The sequence below is a fragment of the Danio rerio genome, chromosome 17 (assembly GCF_052040795.2).
Source record: "Danio rerio strain M-AB ecotype USA chromosome 17, GRCz13ab, whole genome shotgun sequence".
Classification (NCBI taxonomy): Eukaryota; Metazoa; Chordata; class Actinopteri; order Cypriniformes; family Danionidae; genus Danio; species Danio rerio.
Window position 1 is genome coordinate 7,862,592 of NC_141037.1, and position 27,409 is coordinate 7,890,000.

Below are 27,409 nucleotides of genomic sequence, written 5' to 3' on the forward strand. Positions count from 1 at the left end.
GTGGAAATTAGCTATCCTGCTACAATCTGTCTCAAAGCATCTTTCCTTCTTGAGGTTAATGTAATTTTTGTGCATTGTCCCTGTTAAATAAATAAATTCATTCATTCATTCACTTAGAAAAGTAATATTAGTGGGTAACCTGCGTTACTTGTAATGTGTTTTACCCAGCACTGTGTATAGTTAAAAGTCTGTATAGGATATGTATAGACAGTGATTAGTTTAGTTAGATCTATGTTAGTTATGTATAGGTTTAAAGTAGCTCTTATGTCTTGATTTGCATATTTATGTTTATTTATGTAGCACCATGGTCCTGCAAGGTAATTCGTTTCATGTAAATGAGCTGCTGATTGTCATCTCTTTTCCAGTAGGGAGTGGAGTTTTTACAGCTTGTGCATTGCTTACTGTGATTTAAAGTCTTCTCAGTTTATACAGATTTTAAAGTCTAATCCTAAGTTGGTCCCACTTTATATTAAGTGTCCTTAACTACTATGTACTTACATGAGAAAAATTAATACAATGTACTTACTGTGTTTATAATGTATTTGAGAACACTTGTGGTGCTTTTGAGTTGGGATAGAGGTTGGGTTATGGACAGGTTTGGTGGCATGGGTAGGTTTAAGGGTGGGTTAAGGTGCAAGGGATGGTCAACAGTGTATTTATAAATGTAATTACAAAAGTTAATTACAGATGTAACTACATACATGTATTTAATCAAGCATAAGTACACAGTACATACATGTATTTACACAATAAGTACATTGTAACAAACTATTTACTCCTGTGTAAGTACATGTTAGTTAAGGCCACTTAATATAAAGTGGGACCCTTAAGTTTAATTGAAGTTATTTTTTTTATCAATCTAATACACATACACTGTAAAACTGTAAAAAAAAAATGCTGGGTTCCACTTAATCGATTTGTGTTAAGACAATATGAAGGATTTTAGTTAACTTAATTGTCTTAAAATATTTAAAAATAAAACAATTAAGTTGTCCCAAAAACCCTCAAAATTTTTTTTGTTTTGTCTCATTTTAAATAAGTACTTTGAACAAACAGCCTTATATATTTTTGAGTATATGGTTATGTATAAAACACACTAAAAATCTGAGGTTCACTTTAAATCATGTCATTATTTTCTCACTAATATATCAAGAAATGATTAAATCAAGATACATTTGCATTAAATGAAAAAACTAGACGTACAATATATTGTATAAACCACATACACACGCATGTTTAGAAACGGTTTATGGGAAAACAGTTCACTTAAATAGCTTAAAAGGCGAAGCAAGCAAAACATAAAGAAAAACATAGCTTAAACTCACAAAAACTGTTCAAAACACATTCACCGTCATAAAGAATTTTTTTTTAAGTAATAAAGGGTATTTTAACAGGCAGAGTACTCACCTGGTTGACCTTTTGTCCGTAGGTTATCGCTAAAAATAAGTAAATAAATAAAAAATTGCTGTGGTGTCAAAAACAGTTTAACCAAAGAAATTTGCCCAACTTTCAGAGTAAACCTTTGAGCTTAGCAAGAAAACAGTTTTGCTTGTATTTTACATGCTATTGCCAAAATTCAGCAGTAAAAAAACATCTTCAGCTTGCAGTCTTTCACATTTATGTCATTTCTCTTTTTTCGGTCAGACTTGCATACTTCTTGTGGATCTGAAGAAGAGCTTCAGCGTCTGGCAAGGACGGATGTGGATCGGATAGCTGTGCTTTTAGACCTATGGACATGCGAAGCAGATTTTCTGGAGCACAAAATACAGGTACATGATGCAATTTTACACTTCAGTTTAGAGATTGTTTATTGCTTATTTAAAAAGAAGCTCACCAAAAGCTGCTTTATTTTATCAAAAATGGAGATTTGTTTAATGGTCCATTTACAGTAAGCATTAGTAGACTGTTTGCATAATATCTGTTGATATGCTCCTTCAACAGACATTTAACTGACAATAAGAAACTTTGCTCATTTCTTTACTGATAAGATCAATAATATCAGAAAGGCAATCAGCTCATCCAATCAGCCAAGTTGTGTCGACGTCAGACAAGCTCAACCACAACTTAAGAAATCAGACATTATGTCTGATTTCATGGCAATTAACGGTAAAATCTTAGAAGAGACTGTGCAAGCTATGAGAGCATCAACCTGCAGTCTTGACACGCTCCCCACATCATTCTTCAAAACGGTGTTTACCTGTTTAGAAATGGATCTTCTAAAAGTGGTAAATGCTTCACTTCTATCAAGGATTTTTCCAAACTCACTTAAAACTGCAGTTGTTAAACCCCTCTTGAAGAAGAGCAACCTGGATAACACCCTATTGAGCAATTACAGACCAATCTCAAATCTCCCTTTCATTGACAAAATCACTGTAAAAGTTGTTTTTAACCAGATTAACAAGTTTTTAAAGTTCAAGGGGTGTTTAGACAATTTTCAATCTTGTTTCAGAGCACATCACAGTACAGAGAGCGCTCTTATAAAGATAATCAATGATACACGCCTAAGTACAGATTCAGGTAAAATAACAGTACTAGTACTGCTCGATCTCAGTGCCGCATTTGACACTGTCGATCACAGCATACTTCCGTATAGGCTGGAAAACTGGCTTGGCCTGTCTGGGACGGTCCTCAAATGGTTCAGATCTTACCTTAAAAGGAGTGGTAACTATGTCAGTATAGGTAACAGAAGGTCGAGGTGGACACCCATGACATGTGGAGTCCCACAAGGCTCGATTCTGGCACCTCTCCTGTTCAACCTTCATATGCTCCGTGTGAGCCAAATAATGAGAAAGAACCAAATCTCCTACCACAGCTAATGACACTTGGATCTATTTAGCCTTACTGACTACAGCCCCATTGACACCCTCTGCCAGTGCATTGATGAAAATTAACAGCTGGATGTGCCAAAACTTTCCTCAGTTAAACAAAGAGTCTGAACTGAAGTCATTGCGTTTGGGAACAAAGATGAGGTTCTCAAGGTAAATGCGTACCTTGGCTCTAAAGGTCAAACAACAAAAAATAAGGTCAAGAATCTTGGTGTGACTCTGGAGTCAGATCTGAGTTTCAACAGTCATGTCAAAGCAGTCTGTAAATCAGCATACTATCATCTCAAAAAAAATTACAAGAATCAGATGCTTTGTGTCCAGTGAAGACTTAGAGAAACTTGTTTATGCTTTTATCAGCAGCAGGGTGAATTACTGTAACGCCCTCCTCACGGGCCTTCCCAAAAAGGCAGTCAGACAGTTGCAGCTCATCCAGAACGCTGCGGCCAGGATTCTGACCAGAACCAGGAAATCAGAGCACATCACACCTGTCCTCAGGTCTCTACACTGGCTGCCAGTTACATTCAGAATAGATTTTAAAGTATTATTACTAATCTATAAATCACTAAGTGGCCTAGGACATAAATACATTACAGATAAGCTGACTGAACACAAACCTAACAGATCACTCAGATCTTTAGCATCAAATAAACTAGAAATTCCAAGAGTTCAGTCAAAGCAGGTCGAATCAGCTTTCAGCTATTAATCGTTTATTGTTTTCATATCAAAGATATTTGTGTATGGCTGTACATCCTGTGTGTATTAATCAATGTGTAAAGGTTTACGTACATAACTAACACGCTCTGCGCTGGACTTCAGTGCAGCTTTTAGATGGTCAATGGCGCAGTCTATTTTAGTTCCTCAAAATAGCAATGTGCCAACGATGTGCCTTATTTCACCTGTATTTTAGACCAGCATGCCCATGAGTCCACCAATGCGCACAAATGCCACTTTAAACAACGTAGAGCAAAACTGTTGCGCTGGTTTGAAAATAGCAACAAATTGCACCAAACACGTCTTGCGCATTATTGCGCCTAGAGCACTGTATTTGTGAAGCAGGCTATGATTATTAGTATTATTATCATCATCATCATCATCATCATCATTATCATCATCATCATCAATGATTAATAGCAATTCAGCAGCTAAATACTTTTGTTTTAACTGTTTTTTTTTCAGGTTTCATTGATAAAAAGAACAACTTACATTAGAAAATAGAAAATATAAGCGAGGTGTGGTGGCTCAGTGGCTAGCACTGTTGCCTCACAGCAAGAAGGTCGCTGGTTTGAGCCACGGCTAGGTCAATTGGCGTTTCTGTGTGGAGTTTGCATGTTCTCCCTGCGTTTGCGTGGGATTCTTCTGGGTGCTCCGGTTTCCCCAACAGTCCAAAGACATATGGTGCAGGTGGATTGGGTAGGCTAAATTGTCCATAGTGTATTAGTGTGAATGAGTCTGTGTGGATGTTTCCCAGAGATGGGTTGCAGCTGGAAGGGCATCCGCTGCGTAAAAGATATCCTAGATAAGTTGGCGGTTCATTCCGCTGTGGCGACCCCTGATTAATAAAGGGACTAAGCTGAAAAGAAAATGAATAATTGAATGAATAATTTGTTACGAATTAAAACAAAGCGGCATGGCGGCTCAGTGGTTAGCACTGTCGCCTCACAGCAAGAAGGTCGCTGGTTCGAGTCCCAGCTGGGCCAGTTGGCATTTTTCTTTGTGGAGTTTGTATGTTCTCGACCGTGTTGGAGTGGGTTTCCTCCGGGTGCTCCGGTTTCCCCCTCTATACAAAGACATGTGGTACAGGTGAATTGGCTAGGCTAAATTGTCTGTAGTGTATGAGTGTGTGTGGATGTTTCCCAGAGATGGGTTGCGACTGGAAGGGCATCTGCTGCGTAAAAACGTGCTGGATAAGTTGGTGGTTTATTCCGCTGTGGCGACCCTAGATTAATCAAGGGACTAAGCCGACAAGAAAATGAATGAAAGATTATTGTTGCTTGTGTTTGTAGCTCTTGAACTGTTATCTAGAGGCATATCAGCACGTCACAGACCCAGAGGAGCAGTTCAGACTGGCCATCACAGGTCATCACAGACATCATGCACAGACGACCACAGATGGATTTTACCGCTGGATATTTTGTTCAATCATACAGAGACTTAATTGTCTGTCTCCAAAGCCACCAACAGCTCATCAAACTAGTGCTGAACAATCAGGTAACTCTTAAATCATGTTCAACCCCAACCCAAAATGGGCTGCCACATTATATTATTCTCTGATGTTTTGTGAATGTTAGATTGACGAGCAGAGGCAGTATCTGGAGAGAATATGGAGAGATGGACAGAAAGGTTCTCCCAGTGAATATGGCCTGCCTCCAAACTACATCCCTAAACACTTGGTGTCAATCGGAGGAAGCAGGTAAGCCTAAGGGTGTGCAGAAATCACACCAGAAAAGACCGTTCACTTGCTTTGCTCCCGACCAAATATAAGGTTGATTTGTTTGGTGTTATTGGTGGTATTTAAATATTTGGTGTTATTTGCTTTCACACGGCCCCTTTTACATGCGAACCAGAAATTCATTGCTCCCTCTGAAAGAATTTGTGCCCTCTTAGTTTTCATAAAGGATTAGCATATAAGGTTCAACCAAAACTGAATATAAAATATATAGTATATAAAATAATATGAGAATATAAAGAGTAGAAAAAATATAGTAGTTACCCAAATACAGTACAGGCGTTAACAAGTCACTAAACATAATTAAATGCATAATTTGCAAGCTAGAGAGCACAAGGAGGCGACAATTTTAATCGCACTTACACTTGTGAAATAGAGTAAGAAACTGATCCATGAACTGTGTACTGATGAAGTTCCCGTCGAGCTCTGACAAAGTCCCATACATCAATAGTCTTTTCTCGTAGACCCTTTTAGAGTTCACAATGGAATTTTACCTTCGGACTGTATGTTACATATGTTATTATGCACCTGTCAATTAAATCGGTGGATGGGGAAACCACACTCTCACATCATGTTGCAGTCAGCCTCAAATTTGATTTGACTATTTAGGATTTGGATTTGAATCCTATTTTAACGTGTGGAAACTTTAAAAAGAGACTCGTTGTGTTTATATCACTCCCAGGGCCGGGAGTGACATGTCACTCGTATAGTTTTGAATGGGGAAAAGTGTAACTGTCAATATGGCGAATTAAGCCCCGCCTTTTAGTACAGGAGCCAATCAGTGATCGCTGTATGATGAATAAATACCGCCTTCTAGTACAGGAGCCAATTAGTGATCGCTATGCAATTACAATTCTCTGGGAGAGGGGCTCCTACCAGACGTGAGTTTCTGCAGATTTTGTGTGATAGGAATATTTAGGAATGAAACTAAATAGACAGTTGTTGCTTAATTTCATTGGTTATTCATAATATGAAATGTAATCATAAGCTTGGCAAGTAGTTTAGAGGAATTTGATGTGTCCCCATTCAAAAAGACTGCCCAAGCACATGCGAAAGTGTTTCTCTATATGTTTATTCATCGAAGTTGTTCGCCACCTAGGGCGGCAGAATAGAGAGGGCGACGTCCCCGAAACTACCCTTGCCACCCGGGCCCTAAGTTATATCCGCATCTTGGGCAGCAGAATAGAGAGAGCGGCGTCCCCGAAACTACCCTCACCACCCTCACCCTCAGTTATATCCGCATCTTGGGCAGCAGAATAGAGAGAGCGGCGTCCCCGAAACTACCCTCACCACCCTCACCCTCAGTTATATCCGCGTCTGGGGCGGCAGAATAGAGAGAGCGGCGACCCCGAAACTACCCTCACCACCCGCGCCCTCAGTTATATCCGCGTCTGGGGCGGCAGAATAGAGAGAGGGGCGTCCCCGAAACTACCCTCACCACCCTCACCCTCAGTTATATCCGCGTCTGGGGCGGCAGAATAGAGAGAGCGGCGTCCCCGAAACTACCCTCACCACCCTCACCCTCAGTTATATCCACGTCTGGGGCGGCAGAATAGAGAGAGCGGCGTCCCCGAAACTACCCTCACCACCCTCACCCTCAGTTATATCCGCATCTGGGTCGGCAGAATAGAGAGAGCGGCGTCCCCAAAACTACCCTCACCACCCGCTCTCAGTTATATCCGCGTCTGGGGCGGCAGAATAGAGAGAGCGGCGTCCGCGACACTACCCTCACCACCCGCGCACTCGGTTATATCCACGTCTGGGGCGGCAGAATAGACAGCGGTGTCCGCGACACTACCTGCACCGCCCGCGCCCTCAGTTATATCCACGTCTGGGGCGGCAGAATAGAGAAAGCGGCGTCCCCGAACTACTCTCACCACCCGCGCCCTCAGTTATATCCGCATCTGGGGCGGCAGAATAGAGAGAGTGGCGTCCCTGAAACTACCCTCACCACCCGCGCCCTCAGTTATATCCACGTTTCACTTTAGGGTTAAGGGCCGCGGGACCGTTCTTTGCCTAGAGTGGCAGTTCAGCTTGCTCCGGCCCTGATCACTCCAATATGACTGTGGACACACTATACCAACGCACAGTTCAGTCCAAACAGCATCCAGAAGTGGATTTTGCATCATAGTCGCCCTTCAGTTTGACATACAATTTCACAATATTACTGTTTTTGCTGTATTTAAATAATAAATGCAATATTGACATGAAACACAAAATGAAAAACAAATTTAACAGGGTCTCTTTGTACTATCATTGCAGGCCTGCCTTGAAGAGTGTGTATTTTTTGGAGATTCATCCTTCATTAGGTTTGGCCTGTCAGCTGTATGAGGGTCTGGAACGAGCCTGTACTGAACTATTTGAGCTGCACAGAGCGAAAGCACCATCTCAGAGAGTCAAACTTGAGCAAAAGCTCCTGAAAACAGCACTGCATCACTGGCACACACTCACTTCTCCGGGTGTAACCTACAGTCCTCAGATCCAAAGAGACGTATGTGCCTTTTTTTTTTTTTATTAGTTGTTAGTTGTTATGAATATGATATTAATTAGTTGTTATGAATTAATTAGTAGTTAAGCTAGTAATTTTAGTCAGAATATAAAACTAAAACTCATTTTTTCTTTAAATGTAATAGGGGTACAACTGTGTATTATTACAAATTCAGTTTCTCTTTGTGCATACGTTACTTGTTTGTATTTGACAGTAGATGTCAACAAAAACATAATTTAATACTTACTCAATTAGTATGTCTTTCTGTGCTCATACTTCACGTCTGTGCATTCAGAGAAATGTATGTAAGTCTTTAAAACCCATGCACACTTTTTGTTTGCTTTTATTATAGTATCTGAAGCACAAGCTGTAAAGCAGCAGCAGCTCATTTGCATTTAAAGGGCCAAGAAACCCCCCTGTCTTAGCAGTGTTTTCACACCTCTAGTTTGAAAAAGTCGGGAAAGTGGGTGTGTCCATCTCTGTTTAGGTGGGAGTGTCGGAGCACTTTTAAAACTACACTCTTCCAGCAGTTCCTCTCATCCAAAATCTCATTTGTCACAGGGGGCATGCATGAAATGTTCCTAAATGAAAGTGAAAGTGCCAAACTGCAGTTAAAGTCGACAAATAATAATTTGTCAAATAATTTGATTACTGATGTACATACAAACACAGTCACTGTCTTTCTCCCCTGCGTCTGTGTTTGTTTTGCCTCTGTGAAAATCAGCGTGTGCCCAAACACTAACAGTTAATAAATGAAAAACAGCTGCAACTAGAATAACGCTCCAATAACATATATACACTATTAACTGATACTTAACAAGTCTTTATTAAGTTATTTACTAACTGCTTGTTCATGATCTATTACTAATTTATTAGGTATAGTTATAAATCATTAAAATACAGTTAAGAAGTCTTTTACAACTTGTTAACTAAAAGCTTGTAAGTTATCTATTAGCCATCTATAAGGCACAGTAGTAAATAATTAACAAACTATTAACTTTTATTTAACAAGTCATTTATAACTTGTTACCTAAGTTTGTTAATGGTCTATTAACTCGTTATAACGAATAGTTATTCTAAAGTGTTACCCTTTAAACTATTAAAAATGTTCATAAAAGTACTTCTTCGATCTTTTCAAGGCTAAAAGTTGTTGAAAGAAAGAGATCAAGATACCATAATGCAATTCAAAACCATAAATAAACAGGGAGAAATAAAAACATGAATCACACAATACGGAAAACTGCTAGTTTATGGATATTTTCAACACTGTAGTGTGGTAAAATAAGCTTAATAAGGTAATAAGTTATTTTTCGACGTTGTGTGTTGCTTCAGTTGTTCTTAGATGTGTTCATCGAGGATCCTGCTCTGGTCAGAGATCTGGGACTGTACATTGTGAGATGTGCAGATGAACAGGAGAGAAAACAAGGCAAAGACAGACAGATGTTCATGTTGGAGACGTTCTGCACATTATTAGAGCTCGTCACGCTCCGGCATCGCATCTTTGAATCAGCGGCAGAGACTGAACATCTGTCCCAGTTGAGTATCTGACTGCTGAAAATGTAGAATTTAAAATATAAAATATAGAGGTGGCTCAGTGGTTAGCACTGTCACCGCACAGTAAGAAGGTTGATGGTTCGAGTCCCAGCTACACAGGGACCAACACAGGGAGAACATGCAAACTTCACACAGAAATGCCAACTGACCCACTCAGGACTCAAACCAGCGACCTTCTTGCTGTAAGGCAACCACTGAGCCACCGTGCCACCCAAGAATCAGCTCATCATATTTAAATGCACTGTTTCATGAAATCGCTCAATTGTTGTTTCTTGAGCATGTTGGTAGCTAAACAGCATGTAAATAATGTGACTATAGCTAGACTGGATGTCTTGTTCCTTCTGTTATTCTAGATTATATAAATCACTGTCCAGAGTGATAGGTTTTGATGAAGTTCATCTATACATGCGTCTGGTTCAGTTTGAGTTTGCAGTGAGGAAAGAGACTCCAAAACAGCTTCCAGTGTTCCTCACGGCCCTCCAGGACAACAGACAGGAGGCTGACAGGTGAAACACTGGGTTTCAGACTCTACTTGCATGCTTTAAAACCAACAAACTAGGTATATTTTGCAGCCACAATGCTGTAATCAATGCTTGATTTGTAGTCCAAGATGAGTATGTACGGCCCCGTGATGTTTTTTGAATTGTGCATTTTATATCTGATGTTTGATGTTATCGATAGTATGGTATAGTAGCTCCTCCCCTTTTTAAAAAAACAGCCAGTTGCGTTTTGTTGTTATCACAGCTCTGCAAGTGAGAGTGGTTGAGCTCAAGCACGTGAAATAACAGGCAAATAAGAAGCATCTTGAAGGGGGCGGAGCATGTCAGATACTAGAGAGCATTTGATTGGTCAAGATTTATTGAGAAATGTTATGTTATGTTAATACAAAGACTATATAATACACAAGACATGTCACTCGTATAGTTTTAAATGGGGAAAAGTGTAACTGTCAATATGGCAAATGAAGCCTCGCCTTTTAGTACAGGAGCCAATCAGTGGTCGCTATATGGTGAATAAACCCCGCCTTCTACTGGAGCCAATCAGTGATCGCTATGGAATGACAATTCTCTGGTAGAGGGGCTTCTACCAGACGTGAGTTTCTGCAGATTTTGTGTGATAGGAATATTTAGGAATGAAACTAAAAAGACAGTTGTTTAATTTCATTAGTTATTCACAATATGAAATGTAATCATAAGCTTGGCAAGTAGTTTTGGAGAATTTGATGAATCCCCATTTAAACAGACTGCCCAAACACACTTTGGCGTTTCAAAGATGGCCGCCAAGTGAAATGACTTCGCTTGAAGATGCCTTGGTCTATATCAGTTTATGTCTTCTAAATGCGAATTTTGTCACTGCTTTAGGAGCACACTAGCTTATAGAGATCCTTAAAACTAACATACTGATACTAATGTCTACAAAAAAACTTTATCTTAATTTCATGGAACCTTTAAAACCAACCAACTACAGTAGGTGTTTTGCAGCCTCAATACTTTAATCAGTAGTTGTTTTCAAGTCCAGGATGAGTTTTTAACAAGATTTAGGAGCCGTTGACTTTTGCACTTTTCACGCTTTTACTGTTAACATAACTAATTCTTTGAAAACTCTTTGTGTAAATGTGCTCTAGAAATTGTTTTTTAATTATTCGTACTAATTTATTTTGTGCCTTTTGCTATTTTTCCTTCATATTCTGTGAGCAGCTACTATACCAAAATGAGGTAGCATAATCAAAAGCTGTTCATTTGAGGTACTTGAGCTCAATCACTCAAACATCGAATACAATTTTTTTCAAAGCACTTCACAGGACCTTCAAGTTTTCTTGAACAGTTGGAAAATACATTCTTGTTGATTTTTGGCTTCTTTCTTTTTTTCTAGGTTTATCCCAAACAGTCTTCCTCTTGCTGTTCAGGAACTTGATGAAAATCATATCTGCAAATTCAGCTTTCGATCGAAAGAAGCAGTTTTACAGGTAATTACACAATGATTGACAACACAGGTCTGTGTCTGGGAAGAAAATCTGATGATGTTTCAAACAAAACAAAGCAAAATTTTGTTTCTAAACTTGCATGAGTTTCTTTCTTCTGCTGAAACCAAAAGAAAATATTCTGAAGAATGTTGGAAATCAAAAAAAATTTATGGTTCTCACTGACTTCCATAGTAAGGGATTAAAAACTAAAAACTGTGTGCTTTCCAACATTCTTCAAAATAACTTTGTTTTTTATTTTTATTTTTAATTGTAGTATCCCTACTAGTGATTTAATATTTCCCCATCTTTTTAAAAAGGCCACAAAATGCCATATATTGTGAGGAATTTCGTGAAGAACAAAGCAGTTATGATTATTGGAATTTATATAAATTAGAAGTGTAATTATAAAAATAATTAGATTTCTGTAACTTTGGATCAGGGTGGTGTTTTCGTTATGCACATGCTTTCTTTTATTACCTGCTTGTGTCTCTTCAGCTGATGAATGAGGCCAGTGTGGAGAACCTGCGGGTGGTTCTGATGTGTCAGGTGGTTCAGAGAAACGCTCTGATTGGAGCACTGAAACAGGCCTCAGTGTGCTTTAGGACAGAGAAACTGGATCAGTCTTCAGATTCAGACCTAAAACTGCAACATGAAAAATCTGCTTCATCTACAACCAGGAGACGAGCTGTAGATGATAAAAACAGGTCTGCATAAAACCGATCCCAATCCTATTTCACCTCAAGTGTATTGGGCATTAAGAAAATGAATGATACGAACGATGGATTTGTGTAATTTTACTTGAAAGCTGTTTTATATGCTCAAAACAAAGACACCACTGAGAGGAATGTATTATTAATTAATTTATATTGAACAATTATTGAATTTAAGTTATATTAATCAATAATTGTATATCTAATATCATTATAAACTTGTTTTGATTAAACAAAACAAATTACTGTTTTTGGATGAACTGTCCCTTTAAATGATAATACAGGATTTCTTTATCCTTATCAAAAGTTGTTTTAAAAAATGGCACAAATGCATACATTTATGTTGGAGGAAATTGTAACTATTAATAGTTTTGACTATATTCAATTCATAAAAATTAATTATTTACATTTAAATAGAGTAATAAAAATCTTAATTATTTGTTCCAAACATTTGTCCCATTATCTTTTTCTAAAGGCTCCTACACACCGGGATGCTTTTCATTTGCGTTTATCGTCAGCATTGTACGAGACGTGTTTCCGCATTCAAACCCAAGCGATATTCACTGGCGTCAAGCAGAAGACTACGCAAAATCCCTCTTTGACGTTAGATGGCGCTACACAACTTTAAGCTACCGACACCCGCTTGTAACACAAAAGAAGAGGAGGAGAGGAAGTTCACATGCTTGTTGTTAAAGTTACTGGTGACTCGAACAAGGATAGATGGTTCAAGTAGCAGCTCCAGCTCTAGCAATGAAGAAATGATTATTGTTCACAAGAGCAATAAGCAGCTCTATGTTCATATCGCCTCTGAGCATCTTCTTCAATGTGCGCTCACATTGACAGTTTAGCGCTTGAGCGCCTCCAAGTGCTGTTAAAGGGCCATGAAACCCCCTCGTTTCAGCAGGGTGTTTTCACACCTCTACTTTGGAAAAAGTCAGAAAAGTGGGCATGTCCAGCTCTGTTTAGGGGGGAGTGTCGGAGGAAGAAAAGATGCTTGGTGTGGGAGTGTCAATTTGGGCGCGCTGAATTTTAGAGTCAAAACACACAACCACAGCGGACAATGTGACTGTGTTTACATGGACATCTGTAGTCGAATTATTTGCCAGATTATTAAATGGTGGACTTTGACTGCAGTTTGGCTCTTTCATTCAGGGAATTCATTCATGTCCCTCCCGACAAACGTGATATTTGATTCGAGGAACTGCTCTAAGCGTGTATTTTTCATGCTATGTTTGTTACCGCACGGCGAATGAGAGAAAAAAACTCAGCATTTCCCGGAAACTTAGATGCACACGGCAGGTAGCGTCAGAAAGCCGCGTGTGTTATTCCAGTCACAAAATCCAACACGAGGTTATAGTTTGGTTGTAACTGTTAGTGCTAACTTGTTTACACTCGGTGCAATAGTTTGTTTGATACGAATAAAATACGAACTGAATAAACAAAGAGCACTGGTCTCTCACTTACCAAATCTGTAGAGACAGAACAATCACCAGCAACTAGAGCCGCGTCTTTATTAAGAGGAGACTAAAGCGAATCTGGATCTCAGCGTTTGCAGATGAGAACAGCTCTCAGGTAAACAATAATCCTCCTTGGACACACAAGTTATTGTTGTCGCGCGTCGCGTACACTGTTAATCCACACGTGAGTCTGAGCTCTCACAGAGAGAAAATGAAAACGAAACTTAACTGCTGCAGACTATAAAAGCAACACTTCATGCTTGTTTTGCCAACACAACGTGGCGTCTCTGTCCTGAAAACACGGTGATAGTAATGAATATTAATGAAGTTGCACAATAGAGCGCGCTGATTGGTTTGAACCAAGCCTTACTCATGCATTAATGCATCACACTGTAAGACGTAATAATACTCACTCTGGCACAGACGTCCAGTCTGCACGCTGGAATACAGGCTATTATGTCATGACCGTGACGCAGCTTCAAAATTTCGTTTCAAACCGGAAGTACGAATTTGCTTGAAATAACGCAAAAACAACCAATTTACACTTTTTAGTGAAATATAGGTGTCCTAATAGTGTTTTTAGCAGTGTGGGACACATATATGACTGTCAACAGCTCAAAAAATGTGTTTTGGTGTTTCGTGACCCTTTAACTGTGACTTCAGCAGCTCTGTGAATGTGAACAAAAGTGCAAACCTGATTGGCGGAGAAGGTTTTAACGCGGCACGTCAAATAAAAAAATAAAAAACAAGCATGAAGACCTGCGCACACCGTAACGTTTTTTGCTTGCGTTTTTCGTCGACGTTTAACGCCTCGTGACTAAATAAAGGGCGTCAATGTGTTACAGTAAACAGCACTTGGAAGCGCTCAAGGGCAAAACTGTCAATGTGAGCGCACATCGAAGAAGATGCACAGAGGCGATATGAACGTGCAGCTGCTTATTGCACTGGTAAACAATAATTATTTCTTCATCGCTAGAGCTGGAGCTGCTGCTTGAACCATCTATGCTTGTTCAAGTCACCAGTAACTTTAACAAGCGTGTGAACTTCCCCTCCTCTTCTTCTGTGTTATAAGCGGGTGTCAGAAGCTTAATTGTTTAGCGCCATCTAACATCGCTTAGGTTTGAATACAGAAAAACGTCTCGTAAAACGCTGACGATAAACGCAAACAAATAGTGTCTCGGTGTGTAGGAGCCTTGAGGCTTTTTTTTTTTTAAATGATGCTTTTGCGCTTGCCATTTTGCGCATTGTTGTGCACAATCACATTGACATCCTTTATATAGTCACGAGGCGTTAAACATTGACGGAAAACACGAGCAAAAAACATCTCTGTGTGCACGGGCCTTAAGGCTGCGTTTACTGTTGAAGTGACTCAATTCCTATTATTTTCTTCCATGTGGCAGAGATTGGATGTGGCCCATGTACGTTTAAGCAGGAACAAATCACATGGATTCTGATTTACCCAAATCAGATTTAGGCCTTGTTCATACTGTTTGTGGAAATTTATCTGAAATTAATCAGATCTGTGTTCTCCTGTCTGCAGTGTAAGCAAGTAGATCGGATTTTCACCTGTCAATGCGAGTCGCGCGTCATTTAAAAACCGTAGCGAATGACGTCAAGTCTGACACTTTACTTTCAGAACAGACCTCAGGAGAGTCCCAAATCTTAAATCTCATAGACGAGGGCTTAAACAGCTTTTATATTGTTATGTAGCACAAGTATTTAAGCATGTTAATGAGAGCGAGAGAACGCAAGGTCCGCCACGTAACCAATATAAAACTAGTGCATACATCACGTGCATAAATCACGCCATGGACATTACATTAAGATGCCTAAAGGTTTAAAAAAGCCTATTTATCAAAAGAAGATAAAAAAATAAGAGCCTTTCTGTCATAAACTATAGTGAAACAGCTTGTCAAAAGCTGCGAAGAAAAGACATACAGGAATAGAGAAAAGAGCGCTCTTTAATTATCAGCTGTTAGTCAGCGCCCGCTCTTTTTTTTTTCCTGGTCATTGCGCCTTTGCCGTGTGCTGCGTAAATGCAGACGATGGGATACGAGTCACCTTTAAAAAATGATGTAAGCAGGTCATCAAATAAATCAGATACAGTCACAAAATCGGAATTGACCATCAAGATCTGCAGTGTAAATGCAGCCTAAAAGACATTAAGACATGTTTTAAAGGGGACCTATTATGCCTCTGTTTACAAGATGTAAATTAATCTCTGATGTGCCTAGAGGGATGTATAAGAAGTTTCAGCTCAAAATACCAGATGGAAAATGTTATATAACTTATTGAAACTGACCCTTTTAGGCTTTGATCCTAATTGTGTCATTTTGGTGACTGTCACTTTAAATTTAAATGAGACTGTGCTCTTTTCAAAAGAGGGAGGAGCTACAAATACCTTTGTGTCAGCATAGTGGCTGATTCAAAAACAAGACTGACATCCTATGCTAATGAGGGAGAGATGGTCACTAATGGGCTTACGCTCTCTGATGATACGTACAAAGAGAGAATGTCAATCAAAGTGTCTCTGTTTTTATTAAGTCTTATTATAAAAATTAAAATAATCAATTTTTCTTATTATTAGCTGGTTATATTTACATACTGCTTTTTAAACCTCTTATAAAAGTGATTCTAGCATAATACTTCCCTTTTAACTGAGAAAAGTGTGTTGTAATTCAGGTTTGCGGGAGCTTTTGTGTCCATTCAGCTGGAGAAAGTGTCTCTCCGAGATGAAATGCTGAATACGTTTATAAAGAAGAAAGAGCAGATGGGCTCGCTGAAGATGAACTCTGTATGTACGGACTTAATTTACTCAATATGCAGACATATCTACCTCAGTATTAAGTCAATTTTTCTTTTTTATAGGAAGACGTGTGCAGAATCAAGAGGAAGCTGATCGTGGATTTCTGTCACAGGTGCGCTGCAGGGCTATAGACCTTTTTCATGGCTGCTGCATGGAGGGCGCCATAGCGACCAGCGTCTTCCGGTAGAATGCTAAAAACTTCCGTTTACAGCGTGTACAACTGGTAATTTGCGCTCCAAAAAATGGGTTTCAATGACGTTTTTAATGGATAACAGAGTGTTTTTGTGACACACAACTTAGAAATGTGTCTGTTAAAGCCGTTATAATCTGTCACATGTGGTTCAAGCGCGTCAGAAATACGAGAAAAACGTTCTCCTAGTTCACGTGTCTGCCGTCAGAAATACAGTGGGTGTACCCGGCCTGTCAGCTGTTAGCTCAGCGGCTCTTTAACACACACACACACACACACACACACACACACACACACACACACACACACACACACAGAGAGAGAAAGAGAGAGAGCAAACCAGCATGAAATTTAACAGGTATGAAAGTCGTGCAATTTACAAAAATGAGCAATAAAAGTCTGTTATTGATACTCTGCTGGTTAATTTGCTGTTCATTCTAATCGCGAGCCGTTTGTGTTTTATTTCGTGTGTTGTTTTTACCACGGTTTGTGTTTTTCTGTCATTTCGAAATGACACTAGCCTATATTTTCACTTTGTCACAGTTATTAAATCAGTGTGTCAGTGGCACAGTACAGGCCATGTGTGTGTGTCAAACATTTTGGTGAACTACATTTGTTTGGGCTGGTTATATATTTGAAATAAAGAGAAAATGTTGACTTTAGCGATGACGAGGCTTCATTTAAACTGCAGAAGATGCCGTCTGACAACGAGGGGAAAACGCCTCACAGCAGCTGTTTTCCATCATATTGAATCGCATTTCTTTAAATGATCAGTCCAGGAGACGGTGCTGATGGACAACAGAATTAGTTCAAAGAGGATAAAAGCAGGTAAAATAGATTAAAACTATCGTTTAAAAGCTGTCCAAATGTGACTGTTTACACGCATCAGCTGCCGACCGGAAGTTCTTCGCATTCTCCTTGCGCATACACGCAAAGCATAATGGGTAATTTTGCGTTCCAAGAAAAAGGTCTATACAGGCCCGGTAATAACCAGTTTTGCGCCCTAGGCAAGATTTCTGGTGACGCCCTGTCACATCGCAATAAATTCCACTGCTAGTGTACAAATAGTCATAAGAAACCAAATAGCTTTTTGATCGACTACTACAAGCTAGGAAAACGTCAGATAAATATGCCAATGCAATTAACGTTTTTGCTGAATAGATCTAATCTTTACAGATTTGCTTGTTATTTTCCATAACTATCTATGCTCTTCCATAACATTAGCTGGTGTTAAAACTAACAAATAGCACTATAGCTATTTATTGATTAGCAACCATATTATGCCATACCCATCAACGTTGGGATGTAAAAAAAAACGGGACAGCAAATAGCTTCAAATGATAGAATACATAGCATACATTAGAAAATATTGACAATAAAATAAAATAGGTTTAGCCTAATAAAATCAATGGCCTGTACAGAAAATAAAGCTATAAAATCTACCTCACTTTATTGTATTTGCATATTGATTAAAGTTACTATCCGCTTGTTAAGTGTGACGTCACGCGGAGCGGCTTCCGGGTCCAAGCGCTCTATTCAACTGAATGGGGAGATTCATGAAATGGTAATAATAAACGTTTACAAAGCGATTTAATACTTTCGAAAGTCATGATCGCAATATATATGTCCATGCCTAATATCCGATGGCCAGAAAGTGATTCATTGTTTTATAAATTGTGAAATTTTTGGTATTTGTTATGCAGCAAGCCCAGAGATTGTTGTGTACACTATGACTTAATGTAAAATTAACTTTAATGTGTGATAGGAATAAAAGTGATCATAAACGAATGATTTCTCCACTCAAGTGAATGGCGGCTTGGACACGGAAACAGTATTACAAACGTCACAAACACGTCACCACTTAACAAACGGATAGTTATTTAGTGAAAAGCAGCAAATGAATCTCTCATTGTGTTTTGTTTGATAACAGAGGTGTCACTTTAAGATTGCACAGATCTATAATGAAGCATTCGACTACTTTAGTAACTGTTTGTGCTCGTTTAAGAGAAAATTATCCACAAAGTGGCACAAATGGATTTGCCATTTAAACAATGTGGTGCAAAACTTGAAAAATTTACAGTTGTGCTGGTCTGAAAATAGCAACAAATCACGCCAAACACATCTTGCTCCTTTTTGTGACGGGTATATGATAGGGCCCCAAGCCCAAAAGGTAAGGAAAGTAACACGAAAGTAACTCAAAGTAACGTAACGCATTACTTATCATAAAAGTAACTATGTACTAGTTACTTTTTTAGGGAGTAACTCAACATTGTATTGCATTACTTTATGTACTGCATTACTTTGTGTCTTGCAGGTTTAATGAGCGTGTGCGTGAGTGTTTTGTTCGAGGGCAGCTGATCTCCCTAAACTTCAGTCTCTTGTCACTGCTGCATGAGGTGCCACACATCAGAGACCAGCACTTCATAATGGGCAAACCTGAAGACCCCCGAGCAGACCTGCAGGCCGAGGGCAGACCAAGTCCTGATCCCAGGTGAACATGTGGAGGTGATATTTAGGTAATTAGGTGATTAGGTAATTAGGTAATTAGATAATTAGGTGATATTGAAGAAAAATTTTATATGCCAAGAGCATGTTAAATAATTTGAAATATTTGTAAAAAAAAATAAAAATAAAAATAAAATAAACAAAAACAATGATGTAACATATAGTTAAAGTCTTTCAATTATTATTAATGATACACACACACTGGCCACTTTATTAGGTACACTTTTCCAACTGCTCGTTATCCCAAATTTCTAATCAGCCAATCGCATGGCAGTAACCCACGGCATTTAGGCATGTAGACATGGTCAGGATGATCTGCTGCAGGTCAAACCGAGCATCAGAATGCGGAAGAAAGGTGATTTAAATGACTTTGAACGGGGCATGGTTGTTGGTGCAAACAGGCTGGTTTGAGTATTTCAGAAACTGCTGATCTACTCGGATTTTCATGCTCACCCATCTCTAGGGTTAACAGAGAATGGTCCGTAAAAGAGGAAATATCCAGCGAGTGGCAGTTTTGTGGATGTAAATGCCTTATTGGTACCAGAGTTCAGAGGAGAATGGCCAGACTGGTTCCAGTTGATAGAAAGGCAACAGTAACTCAAATAACCAGTCGTTACAACCGAGGTCTGCAGAAGAGCATCTCTGAACGCACAACACATCCAACCTTGAGGCAGATGGGCTACAGCAGCAGAAGACCACACCAGGTGCCACTCCTGTCAACTAAGAACAGGAAACTGAGGCTACAATTCACACAGGCTCACCAAAATTGGACAATAGAAAATTGGAAAAACATTGCCTGGTCTGATGAGTCTCGATTTCTGCCGTGACATTCGGATGGTAGGGTCAGAATTTGGCGTCAACAACATAAAAACATGGATCCATCCTGCCTTGTATTAGCAGTTCAGGCTGGTGGTGGTGGTGTAATGGTTTGGGGGATATTTTCTTGGCACACTTTGGCACAAAGCCTACCTGAGTCTTGCTGCTGTTGATGTTGACCATGTCTATCCTTTTATGACCACAGTGTATCCATCTTCTGAGAGCTACTTCCAGCAAAATAACCGACCCAAGCTCATTCTGAAAACGTAGTCCCGTGGACGTTTCTGGAGACAGCGGAATACGTCCCGGGAGGTACGTACGGCTGCATTTATTTTTTTCAAGCGAACGCTGCGGGGCGGTGTGACGCTGTTCCCTTTAGCGCTTGCCGGCTGACCGCTTACCTCCTTGTGGAGGGCTTTCCCGCTGCAACCCGTTTGTCCACTCAGCTCACCGTGTAACGTCGGCAGGCTCGAGATGCAGAGAGGAGTCGACCACGTCAATCGGTTTGGAGTCCGGGGAAGATTGGTTCCAGCAAACAGGTAAGACAAAAACAGAATCCCAAAAATTAAGTGAACGAGTTTCATAACAGGGTGAGAACGCGGTAAAATCCGAAAACGCGGTAGAAAAAAAAAATCAGGGCTTTTCTTTTTTTGAACGGCTTTTGTAAACTGTTGCTCGGGTTTAGGGAAGCGAGCGGGCGGGCGGGTCAATCGGTAAAATTGGTTGGCGTCGTGCAGTCAATCATCCGGTCAGTCGGACAGCGGCCTCTGGCGGGTTGACGCGAGAACAGTGCGGGCGCGAACCGCACTCGCGAGAGACGTTCAAGATGAGAAAAATCACACAACAGCGGCCTCTCGCGGATTCGCAAAAACAAAAACTGCAGCCGTACGTACCCGCCGGGACGTATTCCGCGGTCTCCAGAAACGTCCGCGGGACTACGTTTCCACAATGAGCCTGGGTTGAAAATAACGCACCATGTCATGAAGCACCAAATACCTCAGACTGGTTTCTTGAACATGACAATGAGTTCACTGTACTCAAATGGCCTCCACAGCCACCAGATCCCAATCTAATAGAGCACCTTTGGGATGTGGTGGAACGGGAGATTCACATCATGGATGTGCAGCAACTGTGTGATGTTATCATGTCATCCTGAACCAAATTCTCTAAGGAATATTTCCAGTACCTTGTTGAATCAACGCCACCAAGGATTAAGACACTTCTGAAGGCAAAATGATTTATAGAGATAGGCAGGTTACGTTTTGTAGTTATGTTAAATTGAAAGGCTATTACTGTACAAAGTAAACCTATGGATCAACTTAAAACATTTCTTTTGTTACACTCGAAAAAGTCAACTTATTGTAATGTACTTATAACACAAATTCAGTTGATCCAATGGTTCACATTGTTTAATGCTAAAACTATTTAAAAAAATGTTATCTGTGATAAACAAAATGCATAAATGTATAATATCAAATTAGAGGCATTACAAAAATGACATTTCTGCATAAATACTGTATATGCATTCATTCATACATAAAAAACACACTTTCCAGAATGTAACTGCCTTTTTAAATCAACTCTTATCAACTTTTGGTCATTCAGGACTTTTCAGCCTCGTCCCAGAAGACTGTTATCAGCCGATGGAAAGAGTCTGCTGAATCTGTGGTTCATCCCTCATTATACAGAAGTACTGCTCATGTTCAGGACTCTAAAGGAGAAGGTCAGAAACTCATCTTTGGCTAAAATGAACACTTTTTTTCCCCCCAGGCCCTTTTAAAAATACTCCTAAGCATTCGGTTTAGCAAAGCAGCATTTCAAATGTTACCGATACATGCACAGGTACAATACCTTGCATAAAATATGCAAATATTCATCAAATGTTATAAACTTCCTCACAATTTACTCACTCAAATGGTTATACATTTTTATTAATTTTTATCTCCTGTTGAACACAAAGCAAAATATCCTGAAGAAAATTAAATACAGAACATTTAAACTGCTTTTGCATTGTGATTTCATGTCTCAAATGCTGCATGATGCATTTCTCCTCCCTTACTTTACTTTTCTTTATTTACTTAGCTTTGCTTTAATTTACTTTATATAGCACAATGCAACATCAGTCATTGACTATTGTGCTGTGCACAAACTGCTAACTACCTGACAAAAGTCTTGTTGTCAATCCAGTTTTAAGAGCAATAAATAATAACTTGACTTCTAGATGATCATTTGGAAAAGTGGCAGAAGGTTTCCCATGAATTATTTGCTAAAGTGCATCCCAATCATCACAAATACTGCAGACCTACTGGAACCTGCATGGACCTAAGATTTTCATAGAAATAAGTCAAGTTTGGTGAAGCAATCAGTATAGGGGCGAGAGAAATCTGCAGAGTGGATGGCAACATCAACAGCCTGAGATATCAAGACATTTGCGCTGCCCATTACATTACAAACCACAGGAGAGGGCAAATTCTCCAGCAGGATAGCGCTCCTTCTCATACTTCAGCCTCCACATTAAAGTTCCTGAAAGCAAAGAAGGTCAAGGTGCTCCAGGATTGGCCAGCCCATTCAGTAGACATGAACATTATTGAGCATGTCTGGGGTAAGATGAAGATAGGGGCATTAAAGATGAATCCAAAGAATCTTGATGAACTCTGGGAGTCCTGCAAGAACACTTTCTTTGCCATTTCAGATGACTTTATTAATGAGTGATTTGAGTCATTGCAGAGACGTATGGATGCAGTCCTCCAAGCTCATGATGGAGTCAGACACAATATTCATTCTGTTTCCACTGCAGCATGACTTTATATTCTATACTGGACATTATTTCTGTTAAGTGACTAGACATTTGTCTCAGGGAAGTCAGAGCTTACTTTCCTAATTAAATAATTAAAAATCAAGGCATGATCATGTTTTATTTTGGTCAAATAAGCGTAATCTAGAGGCCTTTGCCTTTCATATAAGAACTAGAAGTTAAGTTATTATTTGTTGTTCCTAAAACTTGGATAGGCAACACGACTTTTGTCAGGTAGTGTATTTGTCAAATAAGACCAAAGAAATAAAACTACATAAAATACATAAAAACCTGAAACATATAAAAGCAAGTTTAAATGACTCGGATATCCTAATAGAAAGGCATGTCTTGAATCAAAACAAACATTTATTTTGGATGCAATTAATCTCAAATAAATCTTTGCCATTTATAAATTCTTAATTAGCATTTTTACAACTTGCATCTTATAAAACTTAAAATGCAAAAATGTTTGCAATTCCTAATATAATCAATCAGCTGTGGAAATATGCTGATAAACATGAGTAAAATTGTTTTATTATTTGCTGTCAAACGATTAATTGCGTTTAATCACATTCAAAATAAAAGTTTGTATTTACATAATAAGTGTGTGTACAGTCTGTATAAATATTGCGTATACATACTGTAAACAAAACATAATACAAATAAATACAAAACAAAAAAGATATAAATGTGCTTTTATTTATATATCATTTGTATTATATAAAAATATTTAATTTATAAATATGAATCTGGATTTTCTTGTGTATGTGTGTATTTATTTATATTTATACAACAGTTCTGTCTGGTTCTTAAATCTGATTGGCTGATAGTTGTGCAATATTCTGCTAGTAACAGCACTCGTCCAGCCTCTTCACCCTTCACCCTTGTGTATTAATCCTCCCACATACAGCAACAAACAGAGGACACTCTACAGTATGACTTATATTGCTGCTGTTGGACAACATAATGTACTTTTGAAGCTTTTTTTAGTCAAGAATGTCGTTGTTTAGATTGCAAATTTGCAGTTTATTTAAAAAGATAAAGCCTATTTTAAGATATTTATCATTTCTGAGAGACAGCGCATCGACGGCCATTAGCCTGTCTTTGAGCAAAGCCGGTTGACGATGTTCATTCACAAGATGACGATTGTCATTCACAAGATAAACCCTTAGAGGAGAAAAGACTCAGCATAATTTTAAACTACAGCTGAACAAATCATTATTAAACAGGTAAATGACTTGCTGATCTCTTTCTTTTTTGGAGTGCTGTATTTATACCACAGTAATATTGTAATCTCCAGGGCCCGGTTTTTCAAAAGTAATCCACTAGGATTTTAGATAAGGGATTGGATCAAATCTTGAAAATGGGTTTTCAAAAGAAAAAATGGATTACATAATCGGATTAGATTACGTAATCCAATCTTGGTTTTGATCAGGATCAAACCTTTAGTTTGGGTTTTTCCGACCTTTTTTGTATGATTTGGATCACTTTGACCCAAAAAATCTGGATTAAACTGATCCCATCAGAAGGGTGGGTTCAGCGTGGATTTCATGCCCAAAATGTAATGAGAACTTTAAAAAAGTATCAAATAATACTATATTTGGATTATGCAGTAACTTAGAAGATATTTATTCATAAGGTTTTAATTTTATTTGTCCATCCGTCAGGCTATAGTGATTAGGTAGGCTTTAACGTTTTCAGCCTTTCAGTATAGGCCTACAGCAAAGTAAAAAGAGTTTGGCCTCATAAAATAATCCCTCAAACAGCTGTCAAAATTGACCAAAAACAATACATTTTAATCTGTCATTAATTGATTGATACATATATATATATATATATATATATATATATATATATATATATATATATATATATATATATATATATATATATATATATATATATATATATATATATTCATCACAATAGAAATATTTTTCTTTTTAGAATATTTATTAGTGATGCATGCAATGATTACAGAATAAACAATCACTGATTTTTGAAATCACTTTCATTAATTGCAAAAAGAGACTGAAAGGGCAGAAGCACAGCTTCATCTGACAGAGAAACAACTGACTCTGACCAAACTGCAGCAAACCAAGGCCAGACTTGAGATCCGCCTCCTAAAGGCTATGCTCAGACAAGCTGCTCTCTCCACATCAGATGAGGAAGTCTGAAAATATTGTGGAGGTTTTGACATTGTCTTTTTTTTATTCAATACATCTATATTTGAAACTTGTACAATTCAATTCAGCTTTATTTGTATAGCGCTTTTACAATGTAGATTGTGTCAAAGCAGCTTCACATAAATGGTCATAGTAACTGGAACAGTGTGGTTCAGTAACTGGAACAGTGTGGTTCAGGTTTTAGTGTTTAAGTTCAGTTCAGTTCAGTTTAGCTCAGTTCAGTGTGATTTAATCATTACTGAGAGTTCAAACACTGAAGAGCCAATTCATCGATGCGTAGCTCTACCAATCCTGAACCATGCGAGGCAGTGGCGACAGCGGAGAGGGAAAAAAAACTTCACCTGATGGGAGTGAAGAAAAAAAACCTTGAGAGAACCAGACTCAGTTGGGCACGACCATTTGAATTTCTCCGCTGGCCAAAAGTCTTGTGCAGAACTTCATTCGTCGTGGTTTAGGCTGGAAGATGGCCTCAGCAAAGACTCGTCTGTCCCTGGAGCGTCGCTGAAATCAGACTCATGTTCTCCACTCCCCACGACCATCAGCGCAGCTGTACAGTGTTTGTGTACAGTGCAGTGTTTTGCACAGTACAGTGTTTGTGCTGTAGTTCTCAGAAGAGCGGACAGCTGGAAGAGGATGGGGTGGGGTTTTTCTTTTTTTTTTTTTTTTTTAAATGTGTGTGTTTTCATTTCAAATAAAAATAAAGTTATACTGACCCCACACTGGCTATTCTACTTGTTGCTCTTTACATATCTATAGTTCTATATTGGGATTTCCTATTCTGTTTGAGCACTGGTTTGCTAGATTTAGTGATACAGAAAAATTCCTATCCAGATCAGATTGACCCGTTCCAATGTTGCTTTGAAAAACTGGCTCAAAAAGTAAGCTAGATTACGCGATCATGGATTGCAAAAAAAGGATTACTGAATCCAGATCAATAAACCTTTGAAAAACCGGGCCCAGGCCCCAGATTGCAAAGAGGAAATACAACTAAATATCTATATATATTTTATTTGTTTATTTATTTGTTTGTTTTTCCCCACAATAATGCCTCTTGTACATCGTCTTACTGTCTTTTTGGAGAAGCCTCTGTCATTTCCAGTCAAAAAAATCTTGCTACTTATATTTAAGCAACAAATTAAAGTCAAAATTTGCCAGGGGTATGAGTAATTTTAGGCTTGACTGTATATATTATGCAAATTACCTCATTCATTTTTATTTTGGCTCAGTGCCTTTATTAATTTGGGGTCGCCACAGTGGAATGGACTGCCAATTTATCCAGCAAATGTTTTACACAGCGGATGCCCTTCCTGCTGCAACCCATCACTGGGAAACATCCATACACACACATACACTACGGACAATTTTGCTTACCGAATGCACCTACATCACATGTCTTTGGACTTGTGGGGGAAACCGGAGCACCCGAAGGAAACCCACGCGAACACTGGGAGAACAAGCAAATGCTCGAACCAGCGACTTTCTTGTTGTGAGACGAACATGCTACCCACTGCGCCATCATGCAGCCCTATTATGCAAATAAACATTTTTATTTTGAATGTGATTAATCATGATTAATCTTTTAACAGCACTGGTTTGTTTGCTTATACACTATTCAACTTCAGTCTTATTTGTTTGACTCATCTGCTGATCTGGAGTCTTTTATTGAATGTATTAAGTCATATATTGTTTGCTCTTGCTGCAGGAGCGTCAGCAGGCTCTTCAAAACTCTCTGCAGATCATATCAGCTCTTCATGATATTGTTTATTACCTGGTGAGCTTTGCACGATTGGGGAATTCCGACTCTTTGTGCAGTCGCAGCAGCACTCAGAAGCTCACGGCAGACTGGGGAGGTTTAGAGAGCATCGGTACGTGATCATCTATGTACAACACAAGCTATTTTCCTCTTCCACATATGACTGCATTTTAATTATGAGTTATACACTTGGTTTGGGGAAAATTCCATTCAAAACAACTGAAACAAATCAACAAACAGTAATAACAAACAACAAGAATGATAATAATAATAATAATAATAATAATAATATATGTGTTCTTATTTTTAGGTTAAAATAATTACTGTTGAATCCTGAATATAAACCTACGGTAGAATATGAAGTCTTTATTGTTTAATAGAGTTACTCGCGTAATTCATGTAAATCACCATGGGGTGTAGTAAAAAGGTTGTAATGCAGTGTTTTTAACATTTTGTGTGTATGTACGATGTATTTGTGTGTATTTTGCGTGAATGTACTGTACAGTGTTTGGTAATGCTGTGCTGTTTGTCTGAAGGGGCTGAGCTGTGGGACGTTCAGCGACAGATTGAGTCTCTCTGTGAGTCCAGCAGTTCAGAGAGTGTCGGGCGACTCCTGCAGTTACACAGAGACGTGCTTTTCCTGCGCTTTGATACCGCAGTCAGATACATGATCAGGTGCTGGTAAACCACAGATTTAACTCACAGCATTAGTGTTGATGTTAATAATGTAATCAAGTTTGAGAGGAGGCAGAGGGGAACGTCTTTGAAAAGACCAGATTAGATATATAATCTAGTTATTAATGCTGGTTGCTTTTTTTTTATTCATTCATTAATCCGTTTGTTTATTTATTTTTGTTTAATTTAATTTATTTATTATTTTGTAAATATTTAGCAGTGTTTTTATTTGGTAAAAAAA

General features: G+C 38.7%; 1 protein-coding gene across 3 annotated transcripts in view; it reads left to right on the plus strand.

Annotated features, from left to right (window-relative positions):
• ccdc162 (coiled-coil domain containing 162) overlaps positions 1-27,409 on the plus strand; it is a 93,221-nt gene that overhangs the window by 27,767 nt on the left and 38,045 nt on the right. For all 3 annotated transcript variants that reach the window (NM_001443253.1, NM_001443255.1, NM_001443254.1), the window contains 15 exon segments: positions 1,645-1,769; positions 4,829-4,897; positions 4,899-5,033; positions 5,114-5,235; positions 7,534-7,762; positions 9,092-9,294; positions 9,667-9,819; positions 11,186-11,279; positions 11,772-11,980; positions 16,126-16,237; positions 16,312-16,361; positions 18,754-18,930; positions 21,366-21,483; positions 26,443-26,605; positions 27,030-27,168. In NM_001443253.1, coding sequence (NP_001430182.1) covers positions 1,645-1,769; positions 4,829-4,897; positions 4,899-5,033; positions 5,114-5,235; positions 7,534-7,762; positions 9,092-9,294; positions 9,667-9,819; positions 11,186-11,279; positions 11,772-11,980; positions 16,126-16,237; positions 16,312-16,361; positions 18,754-18,930; positions 21,366-21,483; positions 26,443-26,605; positions 27,030-27,168 — 2,098 coding nt within the window.